Source organism: Gadus morhua, chromosome 16 (assembly GCF_902167405.1).
Source record: "Gadus morhua chromosome 16, gadMor3.0, whole genome shotgun sequence".
NCBI classification, from domain to species: Eukaryota; Metazoa; Chordata; class Actinopteri; order Gadiformes; family Gadidae; genus Gadus; species Gadus morhua.
In genome coordinates, this window is record NC_044063.1 from 5,792,739 (window position 1) to 5,813,079 (window position 20,341).

Below are 20,341 nucleotides of genomic sequence, written 5' to 3' on the forward strand. Positions count from 1 at the left end.
AAATGCAAAATATTGTATCTATTTTAAATATAGCCATTTTATTAGTCTATCAAATTATCGTGCATTTTAGAACCAATACTTTGGTTTTTTTAAAGGGCTTACATAAGCGTGTTCTTCTTGTGCATTGTACATTCTTACAGAAACCAATGCGTGCCAAACTAAATATGGCTTCCAGTGCTTAGAGTTCCTTCAACAAGACAGCAGTGTTTCTAATTTGTTGGGGCCGTTTTAATGTATTTGGTAAAGGCAAATTTCAAGGAATGAGGAATGCCGCCATCAGGTGTCAACCAGTGGTAGCGACCACGGCCGTGTATCAGGGTAATAATTACATGCAGGTGGGCACAACGAACAGTGAATGCCAGAGAGCCCACGGTCTTTTAGTACTCCCAACAAACTTTGAATTTTTGAGTATCCAATCCACACAGCCTACCGGACAGACTGCGTCAACTTCGACAGGCCAAATGGATGCAGGAAGGAAATTGTAGGCAAGTACAAGAAACCCTCGAAGGCATTAAGGCTGTAGCATGGACCTATTGGGCTTTAGCTAGCACCAAGCCAAATAAGCTTCTGACATAACATATTTATTGTATATTCTTTAGACCAATTCGATTATGTAATTTTCAGTAGCCTACTCACAAATATTTTCTTATCTTTATCTCCTTCAAAACGAACAAGGATGAATAAACGAACAAAACTGTTAGTAGGGAAGCTTGGAGCAGCTGTTTTTAGGGTGGTTGAAAGGTAACTTTGAACCACTTGTTCATCCAGACGCAACCTGTGGTACCTACCCGACCGTACCACTGGTGGTACGTGCAGGACGTAATGCAGGTGGTGCGAGTACCGCTGGTGGTGCGTCCAGGTACTGCAGGTGGTGCGTACAGCAACCGCAGTTGATACGTGGGATTTTATTCTTGATACATATGTACAATACAAATGTACAATAATTAGGTATAGGTAATACAAAATACATATATTATAAATAATGGATAATGGATTGTTACTATTGAAAAAAATAGTTATGGTTTGTACATTCTATCGCGGTTTCCATTGTAATGTTTCCCATTGATGTTTTGTATGTTATTTTATGTTATAGTGTTATTTATAGTGACCATTAGCAACGTTTCTGAATTTTTTTCACTGTTTCCCACTGGTCATGGCCTTCCTGCAGTAATTATTGCGCATAAAGGGGGCGTTACCACTCTCCATTGGCATTGGGCGTTGAGCCAATGCCAATATTACAAATATATTAGGGTCTACATCTATCTGTCTCTCCAGCTTTTCTGGCCTCTTTGCCCCATGCTTCTACACATTCAGGTGTTTGCATGGTTGGTTTAATTTTGATGGTTGTGTAGACGTACAAAAATAATCATAATGAACTTATAAACTAATAATTAATAATAAGATAATTAATCGCAATCAACTCATAATTGATAGATAATGAATAACATATTCACAATATATCCTGATAGACATGATCAATAACTGATGTATCAACTCCAAATCAATACCTTATCAATAACAGATTCACTAGATCCTACTGGGCACAATGCCCAATAAACACCTGAGCTGTGATGTGACTCTGGCTGAGACCGCCTTAATGCAGGCTTCAGACCAGGTAATCTTCTGTCGTTGGCGCTGCTAAAACGAGCATGCTAATCGTTTGTGGGCTGGCTGAGTTAAAACGCTGTCCGCTGTGTGCGGTGGAAAGCATGCAGGGCTTTCAGGGCGTGATCTCGCATCACGGGTCAGACAATCAGGTCACGGAGGTTAGGATAAAAGGTAGAACGTAACCAGATCGTAATCAAAGGGAGACACCGGGCCAAGCCGATGCTTCACAGTTCACGGTTCACGTTGCTCAAATGTCGTGCTGTGTAGAGAGCGGCAAGAGAGTGCCTTTTTTTTGGGCTGCCTATTTTCTGCTCTATCTCCTTTGACAACTCAAATTAACCCATTTCTTGCATTTAGTTGCATGAAATGTGCGTTATAATATTTGATTGAGAATCTGGTGGCTGGAGTCAAGGCTCGTAACGGATGTAAAATAATCATTCAAGGTTTTAACCCCTGCAGTAAATTATAATTGTTGAAGTTGTTTGTATGACTTTCTTATCGTCAAAAATGACCCACTAACATGAACATTCAGTGAAGCAGACTTATAAATTCAATTATGGAGCAGAAAGGTGTTGGACAGGGTTCGTTGGGCAGTGAGCACAGGTCACTAAGGAACAAGTAGGTTGTTGGATAGTGAATACAGAGACGGGTCACTAAGGAGCAGGTGGGGGCCACACCCTGAACACAGACACGTATCACTAAGGAGCAGGTATAGGGGATTAGATAGTGAACACAGAGACAGGTCATTTAGAAGCAGGGCGGGGTTAGGCGGGGCATACTCCGATGGTGGAGTATGCAGATAAAGGGATGCCTATTGGTTGCCCTATTTAGATGGCAACCCAATTTGACCCTATTGGTTTGTGAGTGCGCTTCAGATGCATCTTTTTAAATTAGTCCTCCAGTAAGATCAGCTGAGGCAGCACGTGTGGCACATGGTTTCACGTTCGAGTATTTATTAGTTTCTTAAATTGCCTTAAATGTTTATCATTTGAAAGAGTGAGGCCATTACAGAATGATGGAAAGACATAACCTTTTGACAGTTTTGTTATTCCTAACCAATCTAAGGTCAACCACGTCTCGTTTGTTGTGGTTCTACCGGTCAGGTTGTTTCTACAGATATCCTCCTCCTTCCTCTACAAACATGATCCCTGCCTCCACAAACATGATTCCTTGAAACAAATTAGAGGCAAGAGAAAATGAGCTGCTCCGTTCACTCCGATTTGAGCTTGTCGGCCAACGTACTTTAGCTGTTAATCTAAAGTCAGATTGGTGAGAAAGACTTAATGTAAGTAGAATTACATTCTAATGATGATTACACACCTGTCGTACACAGAGTGTTGCTTGATGGTTGATGGTGGGGCTCCTCCCATCCCCTCCTCCTCCCCTCCTCCTCCCCAGATGATGTGAGGCTTTGGGAGGGATTACACTTTAGAGGAACTCCCTAAATACCTTAGGGTTTCCCTCAGATCTAATTAAGGCACAGTGGTTGTTGCTATCCATATCTATAATTACAGTGTCAAGGAAAGTACGTTAACATTTTGGAATTAAATTATTTTCTGAATAAATTTGTCAAAAAATGTGATCTGATCTTCATCTACGTCAAGGGTATTGACAAACATTTGTCTAAAGATAATACAAAAAAAATATTATCTTTCATGTCCTTATTGAACACACTCATTCAACATTCAAAATGGAAGTGGAAAAAGTAAGTGAACCCTATGCTAACAATCTACAAATGGAGAAACTTTGGCATTGTTGCTACTCTACCAAGAAGTGGGCGCCCCTTCAAAATGACACCAAGAGCACAACGAAGACTAATCAATGAGGTAAAGGAACCTCAGCTGAAACTGTGTAGAAGTTGGGTGATAAAACCAGTTATTCATAACTGTTGACTGGTGAATTTCTAAAGTCTTTGAAATAACTTTGTAACCCTTGCCAGCTTTATGTAAATCCACAATTCTTCATCGTTGATCTTGTGCCGAGCAAACTCGAAAAGTTTTAGTGTTTTTTATCTGTCAAAGTAGCTGTAGTCCACACCTCCAAACTTATTATCTTAACAAGACTCCATTTGTGCTTAAACCTTACTCCAATTAGCTTTCTGAGTTCATTAACTCAAGGGTTCACATACTTTTTCCACAATCACTGAGTTTTTTTTGGTTGTTCTCAATAAAGACATGAAAGTTCAAAGAAATGTGTGTTATTATTTTAGACACATTTTATTTGTCAATACCCAATATTTTTATATTTGAAGAAATACAATAGAACATTTGAAACATAACAATAGAACATACAAACTTTGGGCTAATTTAGAAACGTAACCCTTAAATCACTGAAGACTTTCCATAGTATGGATCGAGTTTGAGCAACCCATCCACACATACATACAACGAATGCATGTGTGAATGGGTTTATACAAATGGCTCTACAAACAGTCACTGTTTGGAGGAGCCAAAGGTACATACAACCTGGCCTGGTGCCCTTCCTCCAATACCACGTATTCTGGAAGTGGTTCCCACCCCTGAAGCTGCGTGCCAGGTAACACCAAGGCGTTCCTGGAAGACTTATCCCATTAGAGGGGTTTATTTCCCCCTTGAGACGCTAGAAGACTAAGAGATCATGCCAATGACCCACCACCGGCTTCTGTCAGTCCCCTAGCACTCCCTCTCAGGTGATCTCCATCTATCCCTCCGTCCCCACCGACCATCCCACCCTGGTTCTGCTGCCGCCGCTGCTCTCCGGGGACATCCTCAGCTACCGCCGTCAGCAGAAGAAAGGTGTTCATCGATCGAGAAGCAGACGATATGGGTGCCCACGGCTCGAACCTGGACGCCATCTTGGAGGAGGACATGCACCACTGGTACAACAAGTTCATGCGAGAGTCGCCGTCGGGTCTCATCACCCTGTTTGAGCTGAAGAGCATGCTGCAGATGAAAGGCATGACCGAGGAAGCCAGCAGCTATGTGGACCAGATCTTTTTAACCTTTGACATGGATGGGGTAAGAGGACCACGTTATACATGCTTGGGGGGCTACTCTATTCTGTAGAAGGCCCTGCACAGGTGATGGTGAAACACTCATCGGATGTCTATGGAGGTTAAGGAAGAGCGTGGAGCAGCTAATGTCATGATCTAGCGGCGTGTGTTTTTCACTTGGAGATGATAGCCAATACTGCAGGTTATTCCAAAAGAAATTCATATATATATATATATTATGAAACAATTTTTGGAAAAGTTCAAAAGCAAGTCTAGTGTAGAGTATATTAAAGGTATAAAGTGTATTGCAAGGCTTCACCGCAAAAAAAAACAATACTTTTTTATCTTCCAGTAGTCAAGTTTCATTGTGCATTCCCTGCTTTGTCATTCTCTACAGGACGGATACATAGACTTTGTTGAATACATTGCAGCAGTAAGTTTACTGCTCAAAGGGGAAATCAACCAGAAACTCAAGTGGTACTTCAAGCTCTTCGATCAAGATGGGAATGGAAAAATCGACAAGGACGAAATGGAGACTATATTTAAGGTGTGTGTCCTATTCAACGGTGTGAAGAGACCCTCAGGTGTGAAGTGCAGTTCTTTGTCGGTAATCCTTCGCTTGTGAAGCTTAACGTACTAAACGGGGGAGTTAACCTGTACATGAACTAGACTATTACGTGTAATCTCTGTGATCTTGGGTCTTCTTGTAGTTATTTATAGCTTTACTTTCTATTGCTTTCTTGCGGAAGACGACTAGGGGACACATGCGATGTGAATAATAATTCAACTTTGTAGTCCGATTCCGAGTTTAAAGTCACAATTATTGATGGGGACCACATGCTGACCTACGGAAGATAGAGAGGAGGAGTAGGGCACACATGCATTTTCTTTATAGTGCTGAGATTAAAGTCAGAATTCTGAGAATTAATTCAGATTTTAATCTCAGAATTCTCAGAAAAATCACATGTCACCTACATTTACATTTAGGGCATTTAGCAGACGCTTTTATCCAAAGCTACTTGCAATAAGTACATTTGTCATAAGAAGTGAAACAATATATCGCTGTCGGTACAGAAAGGATGTTCAAGTACAACAATCGCTAGGCTAACCAATTCCCTGTGTTACAGCAATGATAGCATCTACTGCAGTTGCTACACAGTTAAGTACTATAATACAATACAATACAATACAACACAACACAATACAGTGTACAATGGTGGCCAGAAGGGGGAGGGTGGCTATGCAGAGTCGAGGTGGACTCTGAACAGGTGAGTCTTGAGTCTTTTTCGGAAGATAGTGAGCGGAGCACCTAAATCACAGATAGGAAAAAAGGCAGCTGATGAAGGCCTTTAGCTTGCATTTAAGTTACCTCGTCATGGGGCGTGATCTGCTTTTAAGTCTTTGTATGTGATCTGCTTTTAAGCGCCTGTATCATAAGTGACAATCAATGGATTCAGCGACATGACTTTAAGGTGTAAGGGCATCTTGCTCCAAGTTGCTTACAGGTAGACTGGAAATGGGGTTCGAACTCAGAACGTTTTGAGTCCAACACCCTAGCCACCAGCGACTAAACTATCCTGCCCCCCATGTGATTCATTTTAATCCTCACCATGTTGCAATGGCGGTTCTCCAGCTGAAAAGTGGATTTACTTGCATCAGTGATGCTACCGCTAACCGACGGTGTGGTTGCTCCTGTAGGCAATTCAAGACATCACTAGGAGTTACGAGATCCCACCTGAGGACATTGTGACTCTTGTTTATGAGAAGATTGACATAAATGGAGAAGGTAAGCAGCATGAATGCGCTTTAGAACAAGAGCAAGCCACACATATTGATGTTGGCCCAATTCTTATTGGCACATGTATATACGACGCTGAAGTTGGCATCCGATTCGCAGCATCCGATTCGGCTTGAAAACCACTTAGAATCTTCAAATCGGTCCTGATTGCAATGCGGTCTGGACCCCTAAAAAGCATTCAAATAAGCCTGTATTGCATTTTCACAAATAGGGTAAAGGTTTCACAAATCTGAAACTATGTTTTACATAATGTATAGCCTCACTGTGATAATTTAGTCCAGATTTGAAGAGTCTATGTGTAGTGGTTTTCAATCAGGACCCGTTCTAATGCAGTCTGGACCCCTAAAAAGCATTAAAATTAGCCTGTATTGCATTTTCACAAATAGAAAAAAGGTTTCACAAATCTGTAACTATGTTTATTATAATGTATAGCCTCACTGTGATAATTTAGTCCAGATTTGAAGAGTCTAGGTATAGTGGTTTTCAATCAGGGGACCGATTTAAAGTGGACCAGCTGCTGAATCGGATGCTGCGAATCGGATGCCAACTTCAGCGTCGTCATGTATATCATATTTATACCTGGCACATATAACAAGAGGACTGTAGACTGTAAAATTAGTCTAGTGTCTATAATTTTCTTAAAGCCAGCTAGTACAGAACCTCACAAAATGTATGGCAACAAAGGCCTCATCTAAAAGAAGACACTGTCTATACACGTGCATATCTTGTATAGCTCACATGTATACAGAAAGTCACCAATATCTAGATTGTTCGAAGGAACAGGCATTAAAACGCATTGACCGCAGGAATGAATAGTCACATCACGACGAAACGAAGATGACTATTAACGGTATCTTTCTCCCTGAAGGGGAGTTGACCCTGGAGGAGTTTATCAGCGGGGCCCGGCTGCATAGCGACATCATGGATATGCTCTCCAAGATGATGGACCTCACCCATGTCCTGGAGATAATCGTCATGGGGCAGAGGACCACAGCTGTCAACTGACAGACCTTTGTAATTCCCATTACGGGGGATTAACCAATGGAAGAGAGAAGGGTTTGGGAGAGCTGGAAAAGGCTGAATTTCGAAGGCAAACTGCATTGTGTTCAGAGAGCTTCAAGTGCCAAGTTTTGTTTTTGTTTATCTCTGGAGATGGATTTTGGATGAGTTGACTTTGATCAGTAGTCTGAAAGATAGGTCTCTGTTTGTCTCTGAAGTTTGTAATGCAAAGCATCCGGGACAGCTTCAGTTCTTTTTCAGGTTGCATTGATACCGTTTTAAACGGTAGTTCTTTCAAAGGTACGAATAGATCCAGTAACCCATGTCTAATATGATGACGCACAAGATGTTTAGTAGTTTTGATGAGGTGTTATTTCAAATGGACGAACATGTTGCCTTATTCATCAATACAATCTGTTTTTGATTTCATATTCACTGCAGTCTTGTGATCTTTCCTCAAAAGTTAGATGGGAACTATTGGCCAACGTATTCCCTACCACTTATAAATTATAATGCTAGGGAAATACACTTTTGCCATCGCAGAATGTTATTTGGCTTTCTGTGACGCACAACAAATGTACTTTCCTGAAGTATGAGGCAGCTGTTAGGCATACATTGATGGTAAGCCGTCCTGTGTGAAATGGAATATAGCATATGATTTATTGAGGTAGGAGATGTCACCACATTTTTGGAAAAACAAGTGTGCTTAGTGTTCAAGACGTTACATTAGATGAATCTACCTATCTTAGTAACCCTAAGCCTCTTATCAACAGCTTGCTAAATGGTTTAACATAATGTCTAACAAGTCGAGGAAAGGATTTCATTTATAGTGAGCCTGCAAAGGTTAGTGTCCATGCAAAGGTTAGTTTCCATTAGTAGTTTGCAATTGATGGCAATATTGCTAAATACACACGCATGCAAGCGCACACACACATCCAAATAAATCCTATTTATTCCCAGTTTTCTTTCTCACCCTGCAGTATAACAGCGAGATCACCCAGACCCAACAAGTGTTCTGTATTTAGATTTCGGAGGGCTGCTGAAGTTCAATCTACCCAAGTTCAAACAAGTTATCTGTGCCATGTTTCATGCAAACATGTGAGCTGAGGACGTGCCATTTTTAAAACATCATGTTCTGGGCATGCCCTTTGGTAAAGACCGAGCCAAGCCCCCCTCTAGACGAATCCCCACAAAAGGAGGTAATTTATGGAAATGATCCATCTGTGTAGTTAATGATTTAACGAGACATGCAGTGAGTTGCTGGACTTTCAGACACTATTTCAAGCCTGGAGAAAGTTCAAATGAAGTAAATCAAATATAGATAAGAACTTGACCACACATACCCTCCACAATGCACCCCAACATCTAATCTGACCTCAAGAACCACTCCCAGAACAGGCCACCTTCTGCATCCTATAAAAGCAGCGCTCTGTGCCCTTGATGCTTTGCACTGCACGCAAGCTTTCCTTCACCACCGCAGCAGCAGCCAAGCCAACCGCACTCACACCGTAACCATGCAGTCGGCCGACAACAGACTCAACAAGAACAGCATGGTGCTGGCACTGAGGAGGTACAGTGCTGCCGTGAACCACATGGAGCACACGGTCCTCCTGCCCACCCTACTGCGGGACGTCCCTTCCGACGACATCTCGGACGGAGAGGTGGAGGAGGAGGCGTCCCAGGACCTGTACCAAAACTATCTGACCCTGAAGGCCATCAAGGTCACGGTGGAGAGTGGACTGATCCCGCTGGACGACCGACGGTCGGCCAAGAGCAGAGCGGCGACCCCGAGCCCGAGCCTGACCTCAGGGTCCCCGGTGGAGGCCGACCAGGAGGCCCTGTTTCACTTCCACCTGAGCGGTCTTTTCTCTGTGCTGGGTCACCTCACCAAGAAGTCCCAGAGCCTCACGGAAAAGTACAAGGAGATCATTGGAGTGGCGTACTGAGACGATGAAATGTGGACTTTGACGCACCTTGTCGAAAAGCCTCAGAGCGGGGTTCATATGTTGCATATGATGTAGAATATAGCTCAGAATGTCTCGGAAGAAACTGTTAAAACTGTTTACATGTAATGGTAAAACTGATGCCGGCGGAATACGGAAACTGAATAAAAAACGTGACCAGAAATGTTGTGCACTGTATTTTGTGGGGCTTTTGATTTATACCTTTTCCCTCTTTGCATTCAATGTCGCAATATCTGTGTCATCTGCAATTTTTCCATATTATTCATGATGTAATCCAAGAGCACACTAAATCCAAACTAAAAGCAATTTAATGTTTAGTTAGTAGCATGTTTGTATATTTGTCTTGATAGCCTATTTTTTCCTAACTTTTAAAAGGAATAATAAGTAGAAATTAAGAGTACTTTTTAAATCAGATTTTTTTTAATTTATTTACATAGATATTTCACAACAAGTAATAGAACATGTTAGCATCACAGAGTGGTGGGTGGGAAGGTGTTTTTCAGCCAACTGTTCTGCCTTGTCCTGTCCAATCGATCGCCGGTGTCTAGCGGACAGGGTGGAAGGGCTCCATGACCTCGGCTAAAGTCTTCTTCTCTGATGGGTCATAGAAATCAAACACATGAACAGCGTGATTACTATTTAAATCAGTAGGCTGCTCAATGCTCCCTCGATTATTCATTTTAACTCCATAGCACTACCATTTTATTCAACCTTTAACTGAATGAGGGTACGATAGGTATGAAGTGCTGTGTAATCCAACTCTAGAACAGGGGGCTAGATCTACATTAGACCATTATCCACAATTGTATGGAGGTCACCGCGTAGAATTATGACTTAAAGTGCAGAAAGACCTGAAGGAAGACACTACCTTCTAAAAAAAAAAATATATATATATATATATATATATGGGACTTTTTTATATTGCTAAATCACCATAGCAACAGCATACATGATAAACCGAGGAATCCATCTTACATAATCAATATGTAAAGTAAACGTTGAGTTTCTTTTTTTAAATATATCCTGATTTCCCATTTCCAAAATTGTAGACTTGCAATGGATTATCTTAAGCATTCAGAGAGGACATTTCGCTACACTAGAGTTAGAGACATATTGGTTGAAGTGAGAACCAAAGCCTTAATATCTACCTGCCCTGTTAAAAAAATATCCTTAAAATTTGATTTGAGGGTTGTGATTAATGTCCCAAATAAGGTAATGTGTGTAATGAGACCACTGCTGTATAGTTTTGTGATGTGAAGAAATGTTCTCAATAGCTTCTATTCGATAATAACATGTTTGTAACACGTTTGACTTTTTTCTCTTAATTATCTTTGGCTTCTCTACACTAGCTGTAACTGGAGACCTAACTGGCATTTTAAACACCATTGATTTACTTTAAGGGGTAGGTATGCTACTTCATTTCTTCTAGAGTAATTAAATAATGGATTATCCTTTGCACTAACAGGACAAACAGTTTAAGTGCAAAGTAATGTGTTATAATAGTACATGCACTACTCAGGCCCAACCAATAGGATAAAGCTGTTTACCACTTCTTGGAAAGGCGTCTGGGTGCAGGCTGATGTACTTGTACATGTCTCGGTCGAGTTTAGAATAGATGTAGTTCTCGTATTTGGAGATGTGGTAGCCAAGGAACCAACCAATGGTCGAAAATAAGACCTGTCGATGGACACCTTTAAAAGAGGAAGAAAATGTAAATTTAGCAATTTTGCGATGAAAACATTGCTGTTCATGTCCGCAGGTTGAAAACAGATCCTTGTGTGTTGTTGTCGGATGTTCCCAGTACTGCGGTAACCTTTAGAGTTAAACCAATAACAAAGGCCATTCACACGCCTGCTTGGTAAATTATCATTATATGTACATCTGGAGGACTTCTGTTTTCAGTGTCCAGAATATATATATATATTTTGCACACTGTAGAAAACCGAACAGACGTCTCACCTGATTTGAGAGGTGGCCTGTGGCAGAAGGCGTTATGAAGCATCGCTGTACTCCAGCCGACAAACCCCAGCCACACCGAGTTCCTGTTAACAATGGCAGGGGGCGGCAGGGCCTTGGCCTCGTCCGGTACCAGACCCATGTTGAGACGATAACCTCCCGGTACCGAGTTATTGATATTAGAGTATGATCTCCTCTCCCGGTTACAAGCTCTCGACTCAAGGGCAATAGGGTGCAACACGGAAGCTTCGCCGGCGTAAACACGCAGCCGCTTGATGGGTTCCGCTCGTTTATTGTTTGGATTTTACTTTATGCGATTTATCTTCTTCTCTTCTCTATCTACTGTGTGTAAACGTGTATATTTATGAAATTAATTCAATTAATTACAGCTTCTTTAAAACGGTTACATGAGTATGCCACTTGCATATTTAGGCTATTTCAATTAAATTGCTTCGGGATAGCAACTTTAAAAACAAGAAACATCATCTAAAAATATGGCGAATAAATAAATATATCTGAGCATAATTTGACAATATAGCATAGAATCATATATTTTTTTAAATGACCATATTTTATTATCTATCTGATCAGCACAGTCTAGGCAAATCAGGGACTGATGACATCATTGGAAACGCAGTCCTCGCTCTCTGACTTCGGAGAAGCTGCAGATGATGAGGGATACGCCAAGCCCAGCTGTAGCCGAGCCTTCTTTCATGTTTTCACCGATGCATACCAAGTAACGTTACAATTGGGGAGTGTCCCCCTTGTTTTGGTGAGTAAAAAACGAACGATTTACTGTTGAATCCGCCCAGGGTTGAGGTTTTATGATTTCTTCTCTTCATGCATTTCATTTTCTCCTAGTGCCAAAATGGCCAGTGGGACGGTAGCTCTCTAGTTCTTGCTCCAATTGCTATCTCCGTGGCTCTTCCACGCTGTATTAGACAGATTAGATTAAACATAAAGAGTGGAATAACTACAAATATTTCCCTGCATGAATGTGTGCATCCTCGTTTAGATTCTAAGTAACGCCTCGTCATGAAATTCACTTAATTGGGAAACAAGGGGTTTAAAGGCGATCCTAAGAAAGCCACACATTTCTATAGGCATACGTTAGATTGCATAGATTTTTCAATCTACGTTAATGTAAAACAACATAACCCCCCTTCGGAAATGTAAATTTATTTATGCTGTTTTATCTGTGGTGGAAAATTCTAACTATCGCTATTGTCATGTGATCTGGTTCGGTTATTGATTCGACTCGATGGATAATGTCATCATGATCATGTGTCAGAATAACAGACCTGGATTTGTTTTCACTGAATCAGACCCCGCATTTGTCTTTACATTGGACTTATAACGTTGTTATAATGTTGCAATTTTGGGGTGTTTTCTCTCGAAGCACCAGGTGCCATATGCAGCCCTAAACCACAGATATAGTACACTCTCATACATTCGTTAAGCATTTGCGATACAGCTTTGTCATTAAAGTCAGAACATAAGTTTGTTGAGCACATTGTTATAGTTGGGAGAAAAAAAGGAATGCTTTAAGCAAGGCTGGATAATAAACGGTAGGAGGCATTATATACTCACATCAAGCTTATTTCTGACTACCAATGTCAACGGCCGGCAGTTGGTGAACAACTTACATATATATTGTAGATGACTAATACGATAGTTTAAATAATGCACAGTAAATCTAGAATAAGTAATGCAGATTGTAACATTATCAAAAATGTATTGCATTAGTATCACTGTAGAATATCTGATACCATATCATAACAATGTGATTGTTAATGTAAGTCACAACCTCATATTGCTAATAACAGACTAACACCTATCTAATGTTATTAATAAACTAGCTAATGAACTTGTTTCTGAAAAAGACAAGGTAGGCGGTAGGCACTGTTTTGCATTATTTGATATGGGTACCATATAGACTGGTTAGACTGGGTTGGACTGGCTGGATTATTTCAATTAGAATTAAAATGTATTTTTTCATCAGATGGTGTGCGTCCAATAGGCCTATATAGCCAACCCGGCCACCCACAGAGATTGTTCACCCTCACATTACTGTAAAGTGTTTTTAGCTAAATGCATCTGCGAGCATATTATTATAATGGTAGACAATATTACATGGCTTTGTCATTTCGATCTGTGTTGTTTTGAGTTCTGAGAGCTCTTGCTGTTTCCTTGGTCTGCACTGACTCTGTTCGTCTCGGTTGACGCAAGCAAAATGATTCGTACACTAAGAAGCTAAGATCGTGTGGCGCTGTCTCAGATGTGAGGAATACAATGTAAAATGCTGTCCACTAATCATGCATATTCGAATGGCAATTTCAGATGTTAATGCATTTTTGCCTAACTACTACCTGCTAATAAATGATCTGTGTCTGTATTCACTGACTTACCCCTACCTGCTCCCGAATGACCTCTCTCTCTCTCTCTCTCTCTCTCTCTCTCTCTCTCTCTCTCTCTCTCTCTCTCTCTCTCTCTCTCTCTCTCTCTCTCTCTCTCTCTCTCTCTCTCTCTCTCTCTCTCTCTCTCTCTCTCTCTCTCTCTCTCTCTCTCTCTCTCTCTCTCTCTCTCTCTCTCTCTCTCTCTCTCCAATCAATACCTTAACCTCTTAGAGTCGGACCAGAGGTGCTAACATGCTGCCTGAGCAAGCAGCCTGAGTGTTAAATTGAACTGAAGTGACAGCTTTCCATTCAGAGGTTTTCCATTACCTTTGTTAGGAGCAAACATCATATGTGCTTGCCTCTTTTACATAGTTATTCAATGACGATAGTTAACAAGACGGAAGATAATCGACACAACAAATCCATCTTGATAGTGAATTTGTGATAACGTTGCATCATTCCAGCTCCATCTATTCAACATCTGGGCCCTCAAGGCCATTGATCTAAAATGGCTCTTTAATTCACCAAGCGTCCTTTCTGTGTTTCTATCCCTCCTTCCCGCCCACAGCCCCTATCCCTCTCCCACCCACAGCCCAGCCAAGATGAGCATGGAAGACTATGATTACCTGTTCAAGATCGTCCTGATCGGGAACGCCGGCGTCGGAAAGACATGCCTCGTCCGACGCTTCACTCAGGTCGGTATCCGTGGCAACTAGGGCTCAAAATGTAGAGGGTAACGTAAGTCAGTCATTCCGGCTGACTGGACCAGGTTGCCGGTTAGATTCCGCTGCCCCTTCTACTGCTGTGAGTCCTGAGGTGTCCTTGAGCTAGCTGTGCAATTGGACCCCCGATGAGAAGGGTGTCATCTTGAATAACTGTCTTCTCTGAGTTCTAGTGCTACATGGCCAGTGGCCACATAAGTTATGACGGGCTTTGGGTGATCCCAGCGGTTCGCTCTAAAAGTGCAACTCACAAGTTGTACTAGATCTGAAGGGCAGTTTTACCACAAGTTGTGATGTTGATCATCCATGACAAGCCTTTTTAACCCTATAGTGACATAAAACATGGGAGTGTATGATGTCACCATATTGTGCGATGGACAGGTTGGGATTCACCAGTTGGTACAGTCCACCTGGAAGGTGACTGGTTGGTCTATCCCATCATATGTCAGGGATGAAATAGGGAACCCTTTATGTTCCAACCCATCTTGAATGACCCAACCCTTCACACGCAATCATTTCTCTGTGGTTTCCAGGGTCTCTTCCCTCCGGGCCAAGGTGCGACCATCGGAGTGGACTTCATGATTAAGACGGTCGAGATCAAGGGGCAGAAGGTGAAGGTAATAGAATCTCAGATTGCTCCGACCAAAGTAATGCCCAGTAATGCCAAGTGAAGCTCCTTCGGTAGTTCATCATCTGACTCTTGCACTTTGTTTTTTTTGGCTTTTGGAAATTACTTTGTTGCTATGCTTCGCTTTGATACACTACAAGAGTTAAACTAATTGTAATACAATAATTATCAGAAATTTGTGGAATGGTAATAATAAGTATCTATTTTATAATTAGCCTTGACTTTCTGGTTTTCTACTGTGCACCCTTGTCTAGTTAGAAAACTAGGTTGTTTAGCAATACTCCAATTTTGGTCGTGGTTGATTTTTTTCCACATACTCACTTGTCGGTGGCTTTGGATAAATGCTGCGTGTGTGGCTAAATGTGGCTGAATGTCAAACGCAAATCTCATTTCATCCAGGGTGTCCGCGACTCCTTAAAAAGTCTTAAAAAGTCTTAAATTCATGTTTCTAAATTTAAGGCCTTGAAAAGTCTTATTCGTTCCAAATGTTAGATGCTGGTCTTAAATACTGTAACTCAAGGTCTTAAATTTGTCGGGGCATTCTTTTTCTCGTTGGACTTTTCAGGAAGGACATATAGAGAGGCTTCTTTCTTGCTAGCTGCATATATAAATGATTATCTGCGTGCTTGCTAGCTAATCTGCGACAATGGGTAGGTGAATGAGGCCCCGTCCACACAAAGCCGATTTCATGGCGAAACCGCAAAGGTCTTGTACGGTTCGGCCTCCCGTCCACACGAAGCCGGCGAATCCGCTGACCGAAACCGCAAACTTCTGAAACCACCCTCGGAGGTGGTTTCAAATCTACCCGGTTTCGTTTTGGATTCGTGTGGACGCCTGAAACCGACTGAAACCGTAAACCATGACGTCATCGCCCCACCCCTCGACCCTCTAGCCAATGACTGTTAAGCCCGCGGAGTCTCAGAACTCACAACAACAAAGATTTCAGTAGCAGAAGCAGCGCCCCTTATGGGCCTGGAATGTGTACTACAGCGTTTCTACAGATCTACCCGGTTTCGCTTGACTCCGTCTTTACGGAGATACTCCGAAACCGGATAGATCGAAACCGTAACGGTTTCGCCTGTTTCGGCTTCGTGTGGACGGGGCCTGAGTCTCATTAAGTGACACACATGCTATGCTTGGGTTATAATACAGCAGGATCACCCCCACCATCGCGTGTTTTGGGTCTTAAATTTCATTCAAGGTGGTATTAAAAAGGTCTTAAAAAGTCTTAAATTTGACTTGCTGAAATCTGCAGATTTCCCTGATTTCATCTCTCTCTTCTTCCTCGACGTCTTGGCTCCCAGCTGCAGATCTGGGACACGGCGGGCCAGGAGCGGTTTCGCTCCATCACGCAGAGCTACTACCGCAGCGCCAACGCTCTCATCCTGACCTACGACATCACCTGCGAGGACTCCTTCCGTTGCCTCCCCGAATGGCTGAAGGAGATCGAGCAGTACGCCAACAGCCAGGTGGTGACCATACTCGTCGGTGAGGAAAGCAACGGCAGCGCTTTGGTACTCTCTGGTCTCCTGGAGGCAGAGTTTCAGTGTTAGGTCAGGGGGAACAGGAACAGGATAGGTTGTTTACCTCCCGGATGAAAAGGTCCCTGGTCAATGTTGGCAACCTAACCAAAGATAAGATGCATTTTTATAAAACATGACATATTACGGTGGTGCAGCATAAACACAGATGCATAAAAGCTACAAGAAATATAGAGAAAATATGAGCATATACAAAATAGGATAAGTAAAGGTGTAGATGCAAAATTGTACGTACATTATATCCAGAGTTGAAGTAGCTAATACTGACAGTATATGCTACATCACTGTAACTACATTGTAGTGTAGTTTAGGGATAGTGTTCTCGTTAAGGTGTTTGACTCCCAGCTGAAAGGTACTGGGTGTGATTTCTGTCCACAATCAAAGCTGTGGGAATCCTTGAGTAAGATATCCTTACAAGCCCTACCTACTCCTTAATCACATTAATTAAATTCACTTGTGAGTCACATTGTGATCAAAATGTAAATGTCATCATGAGAAAGATGTAACGTGAAGAACAACGGGCATCTGTCTTCTAAAATAAATACCTAATTAAATGTAATCAAATGCATTGCTCACAAGAACGTATGATCCTTAATGCGTACTGCAGATTACAGGACATTAAAAAAAGATTTTTTTAGCATGCATAAATAGAAAAGCAACCGTGTTTTGTTCCTCTGTATACGTAGCTGTCCCACTTTAGGGACCGATTTAGGGTGAAATAAATGGAGCAATCGTCAGCAGCTGAGCTCTCATGATGATGAATGCAAGTGGTCATTAGCTAATGCGCGCTGAAGCAAACAGCTAGAAAACATGGGCAGATTTAGGTTCACCTCACCAGGTAAAATAAGTTCCAGTCCCATATGCACCCACCTCAAAATGTATTGGGAGATGGCATTCAGGTGTTATTTGTAATTTCGATGGGATTTCTGTGAATGGATTTGTTCCCTCCGAATGTTCAAAATACTTGATAGCACAATGTAAGTTTCATATACAACATTCATTTGAGGTTTTGCCTCATACGAATGATGTTTGAATGTTGTGCTTAACGCCAAATGTATTTGATTCATTCAAATTATATGTATTGTTTTATATTATAATCATATATGATAATTATATATGGACGAGGATGAAGGATGAAACAACAGCCTTTTTGCTACAGAACCGACCCAACCGATCTACAGAGTGTAATCACCCACTTCCTGTCCCCCAACAGGGAACAAGATCGACCTGTCTGAGAAGCGGGAGGTGCATAGACACCGGGCGCAGGACTTTGCCGAGTCCCAGAGCATGGTGTACCTGGAGACCTCGGCCAAAGAGTCGGACAACGTGGAGAAGCTCTTCCTCGACCTGGCCTGCGAGCTGATCCGGGAGGCCAAGCAGAACAAGCTGGACAACAGCGATGCCGCGCCCATGCTGGGCGAAGGCAAGAACATCAGCTACCTGAGCTGCTGCAGCATCAACTAGCAGCCCCAGTACAGCCCTCCTCAGGGGGTCGGCTGGAGGACAACATGGTCTGCCATGGAGCAGTCAAAACACGCCCACCAACAACCGACTCCTCCCCCCTCCCCTTGGGGGCGAGATGAGGCTTGAAGCATCTAGGTGTTATTCTATCGCTATTAAAATCCCACCCTGCCTTTTCTAGAACCTCCAAATTCTACCAGGGATTGCTGGTGGTCTTCGATTGGCCAGCCCGGGAACCAATCTGTCATGGTTTCCTCGTTGGGGAAACAAATTGAGTGGCGGCCATTTTGGATAACAACAATGTGTCTTGAACTGCAACAGGATGCAAAAACTTCAGGATAATTTGGGGTTTCTCCGCATGATGCTTCGAAGGTTTCATGGTTGGACAAGGTTTACAGACGTTCTGTGCGTGTGCATGTGTGTGTGTGTGTTTGTGAGTGTGTGTGTATGTGTTTGTGTGTGTGTGTGTGTGTGGTGTAGGACGATTCTCTGGTGCTGCGGCTGAAATACAGCACCTCTCTACTGTAGTTCAGAACCAATCGCAATGTTCACCAGCAGTGTTATGAGTGCTAAACGCAGGGGAAAGTATCATGTGGTTGAAGTGTTTTGATGGGGGATGGTTTTAAACTGGGACGGCCATCAGTTTATTCTGACCTTCCAGTCCTTGGCTGTGACATGTCAAGCAAGATTGGGATTCAAAAAGCGAACGTTAAACCTACGCTACTTAACCTTTTCGTCTGTAGCCAACATCTTTTGTTCGACGTTATTTTAGATTATGAGCATCGGAAAAAAAAAACGAAACCAACAAAAGATTTTCTTCTCGCTAAATTAATGTGTGGAGGTGGTGTAACATTAGGGGGGGAGAGGGTGTTACATTAGGGGTGGAGGGGGTGTTACATTAGGGGTGGAGAGGGTGTTACATTAGGGGTGGAGAGGGTGTTACATTAAGGGTGGAGAGGGTGCTACATTAAGGGTGGAGGGAGTGTTACATTAGGGGTGGAGGGGGTGTTACATTAGGGGTGGAGGGGGTGTTACATTAGGGGTGGAGAGGGGGTTACATTAGGGTGGAGAGGGTGTTACATTAGGGTGGAGAGGGGGTTACATTAGGGTGGAGAGGGGGTTACATTAAGGGTGGAGAGGGTGTTACATTAGGGGTGGAGAGGGTGTTACATTAGGGGTGGAGAGGGGGTTACATTAGGGTGGAGGGGGGGTTACATTAGGGTGGAGGTGGTGTAACATTAGGGGGGAGAGGGGGTTACATTAGGGTGGAGGGGGTGTTACAGTAGGGGTGGAGAGGGTGTTACATTAGGGTGGAGAGGGTGTTACATTAGGGGTGGAGAGGGTGTTACATTAGGGTGGAGAGGGGGTTACATTAGGGTGGAGAGGGTGTTACATTAGGGTGGAGAGGGCGTTACATTAGGGTGGAGGTGGTGTAACATTAGGGGGGGAGAGGGGGTTACATTAGGGTGGAGAGGGTGTTACATTAGGGTGGAGAGGGTGTTACATTAGGGTGGAGGGGTATTACATTAGGGGTGGAGGTGGTGTAACATTAGGGGGGGAGAGGGGGTTACATTAGGGTGAAGAGGGGGTTACATTAGGGTGGAGAGGGTGTTACATTAGGGGGGGAGAGGGTGTTACATTAGGGTGAAGAGGGGGTTACATTAGGGTGGAGAGGGTGTTACATTAGGGGGGGAGAGGGGGTTACATTAGGGGTGGAGAGGGGGTTACATTAGGGGTGGAGAGGGGTGTTACATTAGGGTGGAGGGGGCGTTATATTAGGGCTGGAGAGGGTGTTACATTAGGGGTGGAGAGGATGTTACATTAGGGGTGGAGGTGGTGTTACAGTAGGGCTGGAGAGGGTGTTACATTAGGGTGGAGGTGGTGTTACATTAGGGTGGAGGTGGTGTTACATTAGTGGTGGAGAGGGGGTTACATTAGGGGGGGAGAGGGGGTTACATTAGGGGGGGAGAGGGGGTTACATTAGGGGGGGAGAGGGGGTTACATTAGGGGGGGAGAGGGGGTTACATTAGGGGTGGAGGTGGTGTTACATTAGGGTGGAGGGGGCGTTACATTAGGGGTGGAGGTGGTGTTACAGTAGGGCTGGAGAGGGCTTACTTAAGGGGTACACCAACCCCCTCTACCTTGTAATGTCGCCAAGTGAGTTCTAATGGTGGATGTATTTTATTATTGCTTTTCATCACTTCAAATGATTTTGAACTAAAGCGACGGGTGCAGTGAAAAATGCCATATTCAGAAGAGCCGGTTTTGAATACCTTAGCATTACATACATTGCACAA

General features: G+C 42.9%; 4 protein-coding genes across 6 annotated transcripts; 3 read left to right on the top strand and 1 right to left on the bottom strand.

Annotated features, from left to right (window-relative positions):
• The first annotated feature begins 337 nt into the window (after positions 1-337).
• guca1c (guanylate cyclase activator 1C) lies at positions 338-7,807 on the top strand. 2 transcript variants are annotated; one of them, XM_030381308.1, is made up of 5 exons: positions 338-485; positions 4,256-4,604; positions 4,977-5,126; positions 6,278-6,365; positions 7,246-7,807. In XM_030381308.1, exons 2-5 carry the CDS (start codon positions 4,410-4,412, stop codon positions 7,380-7,382), a joined length of 570 nt encoding a protein of 189 aa, XP_030237168.1. In that variant the 5' UTR covers positions 338-485; positions 4,256-4,409; the 3' UTR covers positions 7,383-7,807. The 2 variants fall into 2 exon arrangements, with proteins under 2 accessions (XP_030237168.1, XP_030237169.1); XM_030381309.1 differs by lacking the exon at positions 338-485 and adding an exon at positions 2,238-4,143.
• A 1,000-nt stretch (positions 7,808-8,807) lies between these two features.
• Positions 8,808-9,503, top strand: thrsp (thyroid hormone responsive). Its single transcript, XM_030381310.1, has one exon. The coding sequence runs from the start codon at positions 8,891-8,893 to the stop codon at positions 9,320-9,322; it is 432 nt and encodes a 143-aa protein (XP_030237170.1). The 5' UTR covers positions 8,808-8,890; the 3' UTR covers positions 9,323-9,503.
• Positions 9,504-9,738: 235 nt separating this feature from the next.
• On the bottom strand, positions 9,739-11,546 carry ndufc2 (NADH:ubiquinone oxidoreductase subunit C2). Its single transcript, XM_030381311.1, has 3 exons — positions 11,300-11,546; positions 10,888-11,031; positions 9,739-9,934 (listed from the first exon to the last, which is right to left on the bottom strand). Exons 1-3 carry the CDS (start codon positions 11,436-11,438, stop codon positions 9,885-9,887), a joined length of 333 nt encoding a protein of 110 aa, XP_030237171.1. The 5' UTR covers positions 11,439-11,546; the 3' UTR covers positions 9,739-9,884.
• A 365-nt stretch (positions 11,547-11,911) lies between these two features.
• On the top strand, positions 11,912-18,772 carry rab30 (RAB30, member RAS oncogene family). 2 transcript variants are annotated; one of them, XM_030381307.1, is made up of 5 exons: positions 11,912-12,068; positions 14,261-14,387; positions 14,948-15,025; positions 16,347-16,530; positions 17,797-18,772. In XM_030381307.1, exons 2-5 carry the CDS (start codon positions 14,295-14,297, stop codon positions 18,045-18,047), a joined length of 606 nt encoding a protein of 201 aa, XP_030237167.1. In that variant the 5' UTR covers positions 11,912-12,068; positions 14,261-14,294; the 3' UTR covers positions 18,048-18,772. The 2 variants fall into 2 exon arrangements, with proteins under 2 accessions (XP_030237167.1, XP_030237165.1); XM_030381305.1 differs by having other exon boundaries at positions 11,914-12,068; positions 14,948-15,031.
• Positions 18,773-20,341: the final 1,569 nt, after the last annotated feature.